Genomic DNA, 14,427 nt, shown 5'->3' on the forward strand with positions numbered 1-14,427 from the left:
GAAAATTACAGTGAGTACAATAAAATATTAACACCCCCATTTTCACCCCTACTTATATTTATAATCCAAAATTTAAATTTTTAACCCTAAATTTAGAGTTGATTTTGGATTTTTTCATTATAGTTTATTTTACAGCGTTAGCTTTTAGATCGCTAAGAACACATATATAAAAATTTATTCATAAATTATTTATTATTTACAAATATATTGTTTACTTTTTTCGATAAAGACCAAACAATCACACCCTAAATAACCCAATCGGACTATAACAATTTCTACCTAGATTTATACTTATATAGAGTAATTATGTAGAGAGGATAGCAGACGAGAAAGAACGAGCTACAAATATATAAACATATAGTTAGCTTTAACGTGGATTCTACAACTCTACAGGAAGAAATGGATCAATAATTAATAACACAATAAATAAATAAATAAATATAGCGGGTTATTGTATTACCATAATGTTTCAAGTTTAAAACTGATCTGGCTCTCAGCAGTCAATACCACATGAATCAAAGGGTTCAAAATAGATTCGCCCAAAAAAAAATTTACCATACTAGTAGTAATACACAAGGTTGCCGTATTATGCCACGTCATAATCTAGCCAAGAAAAAAGAATATACTACCACACACTCCTCACTGTGTCACTGACTCACTGTAGCAGCAAGCAGCAGAAGTGCCCATTAATCCAGCCGAGACGAGAGGAAGAAGACGAGCTGAGCAAAGGAGAAGAGAGGAGAAGCCTCCTCCTCAAGCTTCGAATCCTCCCCCCCCCCCCCCCCCCCCCCTCTCCACCTCCGACTCCTCCTTTCGCGATCCCACACCACCGCCGAAGCTTCCGAAGCCCTCCCAAAAAGATTCCCCGGCCCCGATCAGTAGGCGGCTGAGTCCGGCGAGCGGCGGCGGCCATGGAGAGGTACGAGCTGCTCAAGGACATCGGCGCCGGCAACTTCGGCGTGGCGCGGCTGATGCGGAACAAGGAGACCAAGGAGCTGGTCGCCATGAAGTACATCCCGCGAGGCCTCAAGGCGAGAGTTCCCTTCGCGACGCGTCGCGTTGGTTTCCTTCCCCGTTCTAAGTTTCTTGTGCTTGTGTGCTGATCGATCGATGCCGGGTGATCTTCTCGGCGGCTGCAGATTGACGAGAATGTGGCGAGGGAGATCATCAACCACCGGTCGCTGCGGCACCCCAACATCATCCGGTTCAAGGAGGTGGGTGGGAAAAAAATTGGCCGGCGGAGACAGATTGATATTGGTGCTCGTCCTGTTCGTCGCGCCACCAGCGAAGGATTTGTTTGAATTGTTTCTGTGTGATGGAAGAGTTCTTCTTCTCTTTGCGCTGCAGGTGGTGGTCACGCCGACGCACCTGGCGATCGTCATGGAGTACGCCGCCGGCGGCGAGCTGTTCGACCGGATCTGCAACGCCGGGAGGTTCAGCGAGGACGAGGTTGGGGGGATCAGTTCGGCGCTCGAATTGGAATTTTCCGACTCTAATCAACCCCATTTCTTGGCGAGTTCTTGTGCTGATCCGTGTGAAACGGTGGCTCGTGTCGTTCTTTTCAGGCCAGGTACTTTTTCCAGCAGCTCATTTGCGGCGTGAGCTACTGCCACTTCATGGTAAGAACACAGGAGGGATTCCATCAAAGAATGCGATTTTTTTTTGCTGCTGATAGAAGAGGTAGCTCAATGCGAAATTCCTCGTGGATTTGCAGCAAATTTGCCACCGCGATTTGAAGCTGGAGAACACTCTGCTCGATGGCAGCCCGGCGCCTCGCCTCAAGATCTGCGACTTCGGTTACTCCAAGGTAGGAGAAGGCGTTGCTTAACCCATTCTTAAATGCAGTAATCTTTTCCTCGAAATCTGCCTGAACTCCTCTTTCCCTGCACCGTTTTCTTCTAGAAATGGACAAGCTTTTTTTCCGTCAAAAGGCGTCCCCTTTTTTAAAAAATCCTACTTGCTCCTGCTCCTCAAAAGATCAAACTTTTTTCACGGTTTCTTCCAGTGTTCCACCCCCCCCCCCCCCCCCCCCCCCCAGAAACGCCATTGCTTGCGAACCTTTTCTTCTCGAAATGGAGTAGTAACGCTCGCTTAAAACCTATGCTTTCTTGCCTAATTTTGCCCCCTCCCCCTCTTTCTCGCGTGGAATTGCACCTGCCTAAAGAAGCAACATTTTTCGCTTTGACCACAACGACACTGACGCATTTTCTTCTGCGATATGGCGTCACCTTTTCGTCGCAGTCGTCGCTGCTGCACTCCAAGCCCAAGTCGACGGTCGGGACGCCGGCGTACATCGCGCCGGAGGTGCTCTCCCGCCGGGAATACGACGGCAAGGTCAGTCACAATCCCATCACTTCCATCTTCTCCTCCTCGGGTCCCACTCCCAGTGCCATCTGGTGGTGGGGCCCACTGGCAGTGGCGGTAGCGGGGCCCCACCTGCCCTGGGCAGCGGAAGCACGTGCCCTCCCCTGGGAGTCCACGTACCGCGTTTCCCAAGGCGAGCCATCCTGGCTCTTCAGTGGACGCGGTCCATGGGGGCGAGACGGGCTCGTGTCAGGGAGTGGGTCCCCGGGTTCTACGAGCGTAGGCAGGTCTATGGACTGGGTCCACGGGGGGCAGGTGCCTCTGGGGTGGTGGATTTGGGATTTGTCCTCTAGGAGAGCGGTGGAGATTTGCTTGCCTGCGGCCGGACAGGCGCCACTGAGCAGTGGGCCCAGATTGCTCTAGACTGGGCCCACACGCTGCCTCGAGATTCGTGTACACACAGTAGAGGTACGCGCTAAATAGGCTGTGAGATGGGGCCCCGGAGACCATGCTGACTGTCACTCACTCCCCGTTCGATTGTGGAGAATGGATGGTAAATTGTTCTGATTTTATGACGATTATATTTAATGGTAAAATAACAAATGAATTATAAATATTGAGAAATTGGAGAATAGATTTAGAAGTATTTGAAGAAATTTTCGATTATAGATTTTTTTAAACAAGTATCGTATCCGCGGTAATCTTGTTGCTAGTACTGCACTTTAGAGCAGTGTTGCTGCTGCTGAGGCTGAGCTGCTCCTGTAGTGCTTAGATTCCCAGCTAATGGTGGTTGAGTAGTGGCAGTAGAACTCCAGTGGTTTTTGTTGAAAAATCTGCTCCTAAAGCAGGGAGTGATTATTCAAAGGATATGTTCCTTTGTGTGTGTGTGTGATGTCGATATGGACATTCACATTCTCTCGGTTTTTTCGGTAATCACACTTCACGCTTGATGGTGATGCTCTCTTCGACGACGAGGTGTGACTGCTTTATCGGCATGCCAGACACAAGAGGAGGGAGAAGGGGGAGAAAAGACGGGTTAATCGAATTTGGGGTCGTTTTAGTGGTCAAGAGTTTGCACCCTGTAGCTTGGACGTGCCCACTTGTTTGCTTTAAGAAAATGTGGCCTGAGGTAAAGTAAGATTAGCTAGTGATGGCATGAGATTCTCCAGGTACAGATGTGAGATATTTTTGTTTCTCACCTGATTTGAGTGAGCTTAAAAGTTCAGATTCTTTGAATGTTTGGTTGTCCGCTGTTTTGTTGTGAGTGAAGTAGCACAGTGTGATTTTGTCATTACACATGTGCAACGTTAGAAAGATTGGTTTTTCATCGTTTGGGATTGAAAAAGAACGAACATGTAGTGATTAGGTGAACTGTGACGGCCTCCATGAGGTAGACATGCCCGTCAGTCATTCAGTTGGACAGCTTGCAATTTTTGTTAACATCCTTTTGGGTTCACCTCACACTTTATGTCCTTTTCTGAGCTATTTTTCCATCATGGTTCTAGTGCTACAGATTAGCTGATTGACATGATCACAATGGGCCCTTGGACCCAATCCTTTTCAAGTAGACATGTTAGACTGGACCTCTCTTTGGCCTTTTGTGTGGTTCTATATTTTTCTCTTTCTTCAGTGTCAGTTACTGCCGTCATATCTCATGAACGGTTTTATTTAGGACAGTGATTGCATTTTGTTCCTTTATACAATACGTCTTATCAGGCTGCTTAGATTTCCATTTTCCAGCACTGCAAAATTGATTGCATTTGATTGTCAAAGACAACAATTCCATAGTTTGTAGATGGAAAATTTGATGTTCGTTTTTACAACCATAATGTGCCCTTGATTTCAACAATCTATAATGCCTACTTCTGTGCTACAGAGTATGTGCTTTTTGGTTGGTATTTTGATCTTCTTTAGTCTGTCATCACCCTCCTGGTCTTTATTTGAATAAATGCTGGAATAATCTGAAGAAAAAACACCACAGTTATTGTACCACTTCCAAAAGATTACTGTGTGCATTTGTCCTACACAAGTTGCATTGTAATTCATTAGGTGAGAAAGCACTAAGTGCCGTACATCAGGTCAGTGGGGAAACATGTAATTACCCAAAGCATGTAATGAATCTTAGTCGACAACAAGGAAGAGTTGGAGTGGGTTGATAGGTTGAGTTTGTTTGGTTACTTTCTTTTCTCCGTTAGCTTCTATCAGATGAGGTTGTTAAGTGTGGCAGCTAGCCTGCTTTTGTTTTTGTTGGATGTTTGGAAACTCCGTTGTGCTCTTTCTGTAAGCTGGTAATCCCAGCAGAGACTCTTTATGCTTCCAGTAAAAGCAGGGCTCTTATAGAGTCTTTTTATCAAAAAATATAGATCTTCTGGTATCATCTTTTTACAATTTATACGTTCTCGTGATAATACCATGACCCTAATAACAAATTGTCAATCATAGGCTTACATAACTGTATTTTGTCATTACCAGTTTTTATCTTTGCTTTAGCTCATAAGCATAGCAATAATGCTTATCTGCCTTCTGAATTTTGTTTTATGGAGTTCCGCATCATCTTTCCTAGGGTTCATTTTATGTTGGACAGAAGTTAGCAACAAATGAGAACATAGCTGAAATTTGTGCCCTTTGAAGAGTTTTTGAAACTTCCATGCTTCTCTATTTGGATTTGAGCATATTAAGTTATTAACCATAGCTGACAGCATGCAATGCAGCCTTGGGTTTTGGTTTTACAAGTCAGACTATTTTAGATTAGAAAGAGTTGTTGACATGTTTAGATGATTAAAACAAGCGTGCTTACTATCTACAACCTGTTCTACGATACAACCTTTCTTGCTTATATTTTATCCATCCATTTGTGTGTCTATCTTATCTCCTGACATTTTTGGATTGTGATTAATTGTTCACTTCAGACAGCCGATGTGTGGTCTTGTGGAGTGACTCTTTATGTGATGCTTGTTGGTGCTTACCCTTTTGAGGACCCTGATGACCCCAAGAATTTCAGAAAGACCATTGGGGTAATCATTTTAGAATTTTTTTGCTAAGCATTCTCAGATCATACCTTCTGGTCTCTGATATTTCATCCGTTCTTTGTTTGCAGAGAATAATGTCAATTCAGTACAAAATACCAGAGTACGTCCATGTATCCCAAGACTGCAGGCAACTCCTTTCTAGAATTTTTGTTGCAAACCCTGCAAAGGTAACAAACAGGCTCAGATCATCATATCAACTTAGACCTTGGGGATTGTGACGGTATCTTTTACTAGGAAGGGTAGTAGTGTAGTAAAATTTAAATCTAACTACGTATTTTCATAAGTATATTAAATATTTTATTTGAAACATTGGTAAGATATATTCACCAATTTATCTATTTTAATATGATATATTACATATAAATTTATCCCAATGTTATATATTATAGATCAAATTTTACTCTTATAAAACTTCTACTACACATATTACCGGCGTAGTATAAGAAAATCAGATCCGTTGGATTCAAATTAATAGACGACTCAGAATCATTAAGGGGCCCCACCTTAAAAAAATCCTAGACTTTGATGGTTTTTTTTTTTCAAAATTCCTTTCCCAACTTCATACAGAGAATAACAATAAGGGAGATCAGGAACCACCCGTGGTTCTTGAAGAACCTGCCCAGAGAGCTCACAGAAGCTGCACAAGCAATGTACTACAAGAAGGACAATAGCGCCCCGACCTTCTCTGTCCAGTCGGTCGAGGAGATCATGAAGATCGTCGAGGAAGCTCGGACGCCGCCTCGGTCCTCCACCCCTGTGGCTGGTTTTGGCTGGCAAGAGGAGGATGAGCAGGAGGACACCAAGAAGGCAGAGGAAGAGCACGAGGAAGAGGAAGATGGTGAGGATGAGTATGATAAGCAGGTGAAACAAGTCCATGCCAGTGGCGAGTTTCAGCTCAGCTGAGGATTTTCTGTCAGCACAGGGAAGATTGCAAACCGGAGAGATATTGTCATAATGTGATGGATGATGGTCACCCCTATTGCCGTCTTTATTTTTTTTTTCAGTTTCCTTTTTTTATTTCTCTCCCTTTTTTTCTCTCTGATGCTGCAACAGTGTAAATTACCAAAGTGGTTCTATCACTGTCTTTGTAATGGCTGATTAAGTTAGCATGCAGAAACATAATGTATTGAATAAAACCATCTCATTGAGCATCTTCTTGCAGAGTTGCAGTCCCTCTCTCCTTTACCTCCTGTTACTACTTTTGCCCATGTATCTGATGTTATTAACTTGTCTTGGGACAAAGACGTGAAGTTATGTTGGGTAAACAGAATAACTCTGAGGCGGCCAGTACTCCTCTTAACTGCAGCAGGATGCGGTGATTGCCGAATAACATATTTACAAATAAAAAAAATTTACGAATAAAATTTTTATACGTATTTTTAGCGATATAAAAGCCAAGACTAAAAAATAAACCTCGGTGAAAAGACTTAAAATCAACTTTAAATTTAAGATTGAAAATTTAAAATTTGGTTTACAAGTATTAGCAAAACGAACAGACAAAAGTGATGACGGGAGATTGAAGACTGCTCCAGGTCAGAGTTTGTTATGCCGCGGCGTCAGGTTGTGATGTGGTGACCGCGTCCAGCGAGTTGGGTGCGTCCGCGTGAGTCTGCGTGGTGTTGCGCGAGTCGTGCCGAGAAGCGAGGATCATGGGATGGTACGAATCCTAGGCTTGGCTGTTATAAGTATCTAGCTGTGTGTTGCGATTAATATTTTTATTCTTACTAAATAATAAAATATGAATAGTACTTTATACGTGACTAATTTTTTAAAGTTTTTTTAAAATTTTTAAATAAAACGAATGGTCAGACGTTGGGCACGGAAAAACGAAGAATGAAGTTATTATAGGACGGAGGTAATAATTGATTTTGCTTTCGAGAAATAAGCAATTTTATTATTCTTAAGTATCCGTAGTAATTTAACATTTCCTAATATAAAATTTAGTATCTTTGTTACTGTGCGCCTTGAGCTTGAGGTACCAAAATTTAAAAATTTAAGAATTTCGGTACATCAAGTTAATTAAGTTAAGTTCTAAAGAATGATAGAATTGTCCAACGAAAATATAAGAAGAGAGAACCACCCCCAAAGTTTTTAGTGCATGCTCTTGCTCTGCTATACTCTGTTTCTTTCTTCCACATTCTGTTTTGCCAGCTTAGCTACAGTATAATTACACAACATTTTCAGAAAAGGAAACTTGTCAGTGTGCAGAATGGTGAAATTACACCCTCTTTTAGGAGAAATCAGCAATAATAGATTACTGATTACATTGAACTAACAAAACAGAAGAGCAGTGTACACGATCAGGTTATGTTGAGTCCACCGTGTACATAGGATTTGCATATCTGAAACATATGCCAATCGTAAAAATGGAATGATGAAAGCTCCCTCTCACCCTCCCGTAATCTGGGAACCTCGCCACCGTCGCCGGTTGCGCCAAAACCCTCCCACATTTGGGGGTGGAAAAGGTACCGGGGGGCGAGGCATATTTATAAACGAAAAATAATTTATAAATAAAATTTTTATATTCGTATGGTTAGTCATCACTAAAAAATAAATTTAAGTAAAAAATCAAAATTAATTTCAAATTTATGACTGAAAATTTAAATTTTAGTACCTCCGTTTACATTAATGTAAGATGTTTGATTTTTTTGGTTGCAACATTTGACCATTTGTTTTATTCAAAAATTTAGTATAAATATAAAAAATGATAGATCGTGCTTAAAATTCTTTTGATAATAAAGTAAGTCACAAGCAAAATAAATAATATTTTCATAATTTTTTGAATAAAACAAATGATCAAACATTACAACTAAAAAAATCAAACATCTTGTATTATTATGAGACCGAGAGAGTAGCTTATAAGCATAGGTGGAAGCAACAAGACAAGAGCGCTAGTGTTTTGCAGCGACAGTATAGACCTATAAATCATTTGCCGAATAAAAAACTTCACAGCTAGGCAGTATCGTTCTTCATTGCTTTGATCGATCACTGCGATGAATTTAGTATCTCCGCAGAAATGAACCAACCAAAAGATTTCGCTCGCACAAGAATTGGCGGATCAAGACGCTGGAACAAACAAACAAAGACCGCAGGTACACGTCTGAACTGCAGATACCTCATCAACCAATCTGAAGTTTCTCCCATCGATCTGATCTCCTCTCCCAAAATCAACAAGCTTCCACAGGGAGTGCATCCAATCCAAGAAATTCGGCAGTGTTCATCGAAAGCGACACACGTTCGATGCCCCAGAAATTCCCCCACCAGCTGCCCAAGAAGCTCCATTTTTTCTGTCCGGATTCCCGGAGCAAAGCTCTTCTTCTGATCTTCTTCCCCCCAGCAGTCGCTGTCTCGTGCTGAATTCGACACTGAGATATTCCGCGAAAATCTCTCGCTCTCCGAGTCGCCAAAGCTGCCGATCAATCACCTGCAAGCGACAAGGCCAGTCGCGATATCCTTCACGCGAACGCATGCATAGCTAGCGAGATCGACGACAGCGACAAGAACCCGTGTGATCTGGAGTGATATTTCGGGGCAAAAAAGCGATGGATATCGAATCGAATCGAGCTAAAGGCCGGCGATGCCGGATAATTCTATTGCATAATTGGTAGCTACCTAGCCTAGACATGTGTATCGTTTGATAATTCCACCTGCCAAAATGGAATCTCCCCCATTGGTGGTGTTGGACTCGAGCAGTGTCTGAAACTCTGAATGTGACCTGCGTTTCTTGTCCACTCCTTGGAGAAGAAGATGGAATATATGGCCACGTTCGGCGGAGAGGGGGAGGCAAGTTAATTTACCTAACATGGAAAATATAGTAATAGAGTAATCCATTAATTATTAAAAAAATATAAAATAGATTAATATGATTTTTTTAAACAAATTTTCTATAGAAATTTTTTTATAAAAAATACACCGTTTAGTAGTTCAAAAAACGTGCGTGTGTTAACTTAACCCCATGACCGAACGCGGTCTGAAACCGAAAGAAAAAGAAAGGGCAAATGAAGCAGCCAGATCATGGCAAGAGTTTGGTGAGATGAGATGAGATCGATGGAATGGAAACAAGAGAATATCTTGCCGGGTCATCGGAGGTAAACAATTCGCACCGGCTTACTGGCGACGGTGGTTCTTCTGGTTGAAGGGAATTCAGCGTTTTCTGCCTCTGGAACTTTGGAAGAGTCTGCTCCTGAATTTAAGAAATTCCGGCCAAGATTTGGATCATCTTGAAGGCGTCAAAAAGATGTTCGTTCTTGTGCATGCGGTGTGATGTATTGGTCCCTTGACGCGAGGAGCTAGTTTCAGACGGTACTGGTTCATCACGGAAAGAGAAATCATGTACTTAGGGTGTCAGCTGCTTAGGGTGTTTCTGCACGACTGCACGTCCCTTTTCAGCTGAGGTGGAGCCTAGTCATCCATAGTTTTTCTTCTTAACCCTTTCTTTTTTTACATGCACTCCTATATAAGTAACAATCAGATTACCGAACATGATCCCGGCCGGACGAAATATATTAATGATACCAATTGATATCATCTGATACTAAATAATACCACATACCTGGTATAAGTTGGTATCAAATGATACCTGCTATATGATTTTAAATATGACAGTGTTGGTTCTTTTTTGTCTTTCGTGCGTAAGTTTTATCGTTGTTTTTGTATTAGATAGCACTATAGTATCTAACAAAACCATAATACTTTGAAAGTACTTAAAATCTAGTCATATAAATTTTTATGTTTTTAAACTAAATATTTTAAGAGTTATCAGTGGTTAAAGTTTTCACCCCATCTTTTCGCTTATGGTTATGCTTATAAGGAGTTGATTTTGAGATTTTTCACCCAATATTAGCTTTGAGATAACTAAAAATACTTATATAAAATTTATTCATAAATTATTATTCGTTAGCAGATATGCCATTTCACATTTTTCATAAAAAACCCAACGATCACCTCCTTAAATTTTGTTGGGATAAAGTCAATATTGTCTTACATAAAGTTACACTTTGGACCATATTTTATTAGCGAAGTTTTAGTTTGGATCACATTTAGACCTTTTTTTTTTTACTTTGGACCAGTAAAATTTATTATTGCTATGGTTTAGACCATATTGAATAAATTTTTTTTAACCATGTATAATATCAAATTTGACAAATATACAAACTATACGTGAATGAGAGTTCAACGGTATACCGGAGCCGATGATTCTCAACTAATTGATGTGTACTTTAAAAATTGTCTTGGTAGTCTTAGCGTACAACAATGGTAAATTTTTATGGTCCAAAGTAAAATGATATGTTTAAGGATGGTTAAAATAAAACTCGGGTAATAAAATATAGTCCAAAGTATGATTTACTTTTAAATACGGATGGAGTACTATTTTTCATCAGTCCATATAACCTTTGCGTTTGGAAATGACGATATGATTTATATCATTCTACACGCAAAAGAACACGATTGCGAGGGTGAATCATGGTGTCGATTTTGGGGGACCGAATCCCTATTGTTTTTTCAGTACGAATCATCATTTTCTTTTTTTTTCAGATGCTGTGAAGAAGAAGCAAATCAGTATGTTTCACCCATAGGATCGATGCTCATTCACACTCATGAACAATTCCAATTCAGAAAGTCAGATCGAAGTGTGGGCCATTGTGCAGATGATGTTTAATCAGTGTGAATCACATATTCAGTCACTGTCTATTCATGATCTCTATAAAGGAGATTAATAAGTGATTAATTTATACTTGCTCGAGATCTAGCTCTGAAGGGGCACACAATGACACAAATGGCACCATTTCAACAATGCTATCTGCCCTGCAAATCTTTATTAGGTGCAGACTCATTAGTTTGGTGAACCACTCGTCTATGGTGCCTACTTGTCCTATATGTGTATTATTATCTACTTTGAAATGCATGTTTTTGACTCCCTTTTTGTAAATTTTTGGTGAGTTTACCTTTGCAATTAAGGTAACTTCCTTGCATTGCCAGTGCTGTCTTTCAACCACTAAAGCATTTAAAGTAACTGCTAGATCAGTTTGTTTTACTGAATCTAAGATATCAAACTGAGTTTGGTTTTGACTTAGCATTAGGTCAATTGGACAGTAGTACTAGAAGTTTTACTGTTCTGTAGGAGAAAAAGAAAAAGTACAATTTGCAGGAGACAGTTAAGATCTTTAATTCAAGGATTAATTAGTCAACTGGTCATGCATTTGTGCAACACAAATTGTATGCATTAACTGAAAATCATGATGTTCTGATTATGTACTCGTGTATATATATAACACTTTTCAATCCAGTATACATGTATGAAGTATAAAAGTGAAAAAAAACAAGAACAAAATTGAATCGAGTATCATGAACTAAGAGCCAATTAATGAACAAAAACCAAGAGATGATCATCCTAAGAAATAGGAGAATGAACTCATGCCAGATCTCACCGTGTGTATAATATTTATATATATATATATATATATATATGCACTAAATTTGTTGTATTGCTGTTTTACTTGTATATGTTTGAGATTTGAAATCTCTTGGTGATGATGGATTATGGGTCACCGACATCGCCGGCGGCGCCGCCACCCAGTCGCTGTAGCCAGACCCATGTCACGCCACGCCAGCGTCATGGCCCTGCCGGCGGCGCCCTCCGCGACGCGGAACCCGCCGCCGCTGCCGCCGCCGCACCCGCTCTTCATCTTGAGCAGCAGCTTCGCCTGGCTCAGCGTCCTCGAGCTCAGCTTGACGTCCTCGAACCCGGCGCTCTCCAGCGCCGCCTTCCAGCTAGCTGCGTGATCGACTCCGCCGCCGGTGCCGCCGCCATGGCAGTGGTGGCTCAACGAGGCCACCGCGTCGCCGATCTCCCTCCCGAGGTGGTTCCTCTCGATGGCGAGCCTCTCGGCGCTGTCCGCCGGGAGGCACTCGTGGAGCGAGTCGAACACGGCGGCGAAGTACCGGAGGTTGGCAGCGAACCACGGGAGCACGCTTGCGCTTGAGGCGTTGTCGCCGCCAGTAGGATCGCCACCGCCGTCGTGTTTCTCGATCAAGAACACCATGGACGGGCTCAGAGAGTGGATGTGAGCCATAGCTGTGGCGACGCACGCTTCTCTTGAGCTATTCGTCGCGTTCTGCGCCGCCGGGAATACCAGGTTGACGACCACCGTGGCGTCGTCGTCGAGCCTTATACGCTCATGGAGGCTGTTCGATCCGTTCAGGATGCCCTCGAACTCTAACCGTAGGTTAGGGCAGCTGGCCGCGAACCGCGTGAGCCGCGCCTCGGTTTCCCGCAGCTCGTCGGCGCTCGAGCCGAAGCCGGTGATCCGTAAGGACACCGGCCCGTCGCAGCGGCCGTCGTCGTCGTGGGAGGAGCTGGTGGTGGTGGAGGCGGCGTCCGACATGGACTGGATCAGAGAAGGCCACTGGAACCCGTACGACACGTCGAAGTCGACGACGTGGAGGCGCCGCCGGCCGCCGGACTCGAACGCCTCCACGATCGCCTGGTTCGCCGTGAAGTGCGCGAACTGGTAGAACGGCGACGCCTGGTAGTACATGGTGTACGCCAGGAACTCCTCGTCCCGCGCGGCGGCCGCCGGCGATCTCGCCGTCGACGGCCGGAGCCCGGCCAGCCTCGACGCCAGCGCGTCCGCGTAGCACGCCGCGACGCGCTGTCCGGGGTCGCCGGCTCGGCACGGCCACAGCGCGCGCCGTTGGACCTCCTGCAGAGCCTCCCCCGCCGCCTGCACGTCGCCCACCTCCCCGGCGGCCACCGCCGACAGGAGCAGACGAACCAGCTCCACGCCGCCACCATCCGACGACGCCGCCGCCATTCCACCATCATCCCCACGATCAAACCCATCCGCCTCCTTCTTCACCATCCGATCTCTCGCCTGTGGAACCCTCGTCCTCGTGACGAACCTGACACCCCGCTCCACACCATCGCCACCATGCATGACGCCGCCGTCCCCGACCACCTTACGCTTCTTCTTGGCCGCCACCGCCCCCGCGCCGCCATCGATGCCAAGACTTAACGTCAGGTTCATCTACTGATCGATCTCCAGACCTCCAAACTCCAAGAAATGGATTGATGGACAGAGTCTTCTCTCAAACCGCACAAACGCATGCGGCAATGGAGATCACCGGAGGGGAGGAGGAAGGAACGGGTGGAGACGAAGGCGAGCGCTATATATACAAAAAGCGCGCAGGAATCTGGCGCGAAATCTCTCGGCGTAGCTTTGGATGCAAGAAATGATGCTTGGGCTTGGCGATCGTTTTGGCTCCACTCGCCATTGGATTCCAAGAAATGGATATGCGGTTGGGTCGTTGGCTTTCCTCTTTGTCCTCTGCACTAGGATCTATCTGACCGTGTACCTGTCAATATTGTACCGGTTCCACTGCTAATTAGACTAGCTCTCTAATTCTTTGGTCTACATGTAGCTTGGAGAAATAACTATTTTTTTCCCATTAGTGTTTTGTGTTAACCAATGTGTGATGGGTGTTGACAATTGGTTGCTTGTGTATAATAATATAGTGTCATAATATATTTGTATAGTAACCATGGTTATGCTTTGGTTCAATGGTTGTATATACCATGCATGTTCACACTTCACACCACAGGGTGTGCTTCTACACTGTCGTGTGACTCTGACCATATGGGCATGTATATATAATTCAACTACTTATGACAAGCCTTGAGCCATGCAATTTTGTATTCAGGGAAGGTACGTAGTGTTGAGAGACTTGAGAGGTAAGTATGGTTTAAGGTTTATAAGCTAGCTAATTAGCTCTCTGAGGTTCTACTATAGGAGGAGCAGTAGTAGTACACAACAAGTTTGCATTGACTCATGCAAGTTAGCTAGCATCACCAGCGCGTACGTCAAGAACATGGAGCATACGTTCTGTGGACTTGACTCTAGCTATAGCCGTGGTGCTTGGACATGGAATTGAACAGGTAAAATCTGTGGAAAGGAGGGAAGAGAGAGAGAGGTGGTTGGGGCAAAAGTGAAGTGGTATAGTGGTGGTAGTGGAGGTGGTAGGAAGAATGGAAGATGCGACAAAGCGAACAATAATAAGGGACTCGAGGAGGAGAGGATATAGGAATTAAAATTTA

General features: G+C 43.6%; 2 protein-coding genes across 2 annotated transcripts; one reads left to right on the top strand and one right to left on the bottom strand.

Moving 5' to 3' along the window:
• The first annotated feature begins 776 nt into the window (after positions 1-776).
• LOC102712983 (serine/threonine-protein kinase SAPK7) lies at positions 777-6,491 on the top strand. Its single transcript, XM_006652237.3, has 9 exons — positions 777-1,031; positions 1,140-1,214; positions 1,348-1,449; positions 1,566-1,619; positions 1,715-1,807; positions 2,242-2,334; positions 5,214-5,318; positions 5,402-5,500; positions 5,901-6,491. The coding sequence occupies exons 1-9, from the start codon at positions 912-914 to the stop codon at positions 6,234-6,236; spliced, it is 1,077 nt and encodes a 358-aa protein (XP_006652300.1). The 5' UTR covers positions 777-911; the 3' UTR covers positions 6,237-6,491.
• A 5,387-nt stretch (positions 6,492-11,878) lies between these two features.
• Positions 11,879-13,360, bottom strand: LOC102719951 (protein MONOCULM 1-like). Its single transcript, XM_040523202.1, has one exon. The coding sequence runs from the start codon at positions 13,358-13,360 to the stop codon at positions 11,879-11,881; it is 1,482 nt and encodes a 493-aa protein (XP_040379136.1).
• Between the last annotated feature and the right edge of the window lie 1,067 nt (positions 13,361-14,427).

The sequence above is a fragment of the Oryza brachyantha genome, chromosome 4 (assembly GCF_000231095.2).
Source record: "Oryza brachyantha chromosome 4, ObraRS2, whole genome shotgun sequence".
Classification (NCBI taxonomy): Eukaryota; Viridiplantae; Streptophyta; class Magnoliopsida; order Poales; family Poaceae; genus Oryza; species Oryza brachyantha.

Coding starts and splice junctions, on each gene's coding strand:
- LOC102712983 (XM_006652237.3), top strand. CDS start 912: ATGGAGAGGTACGAGCTGCTCAAGGACATCGGCGCCGGCAACTTCGGC. Junction 1,215..1,347: donor ACATCATCCGGTTCAAGGAG/GTGGGTGGGAAA, acceptor TTTGCGCTGCAG/GTGGTGGTCACGCCGACGCA. Junction 1,620..1,714: donor TGAGCTACTGCCACTTCATG/GTAAGAACACAG, acceptor GTGGATTTGCAG/CAAATTTGCCACCGCGATTT.
- LOC102719951 (XM_040523202.1), bottom strand. CDS start 13,360: ATGAACCTGACGTTAAGTCTTGGCATCGATGGCGGCGCGGGGGCGGTG.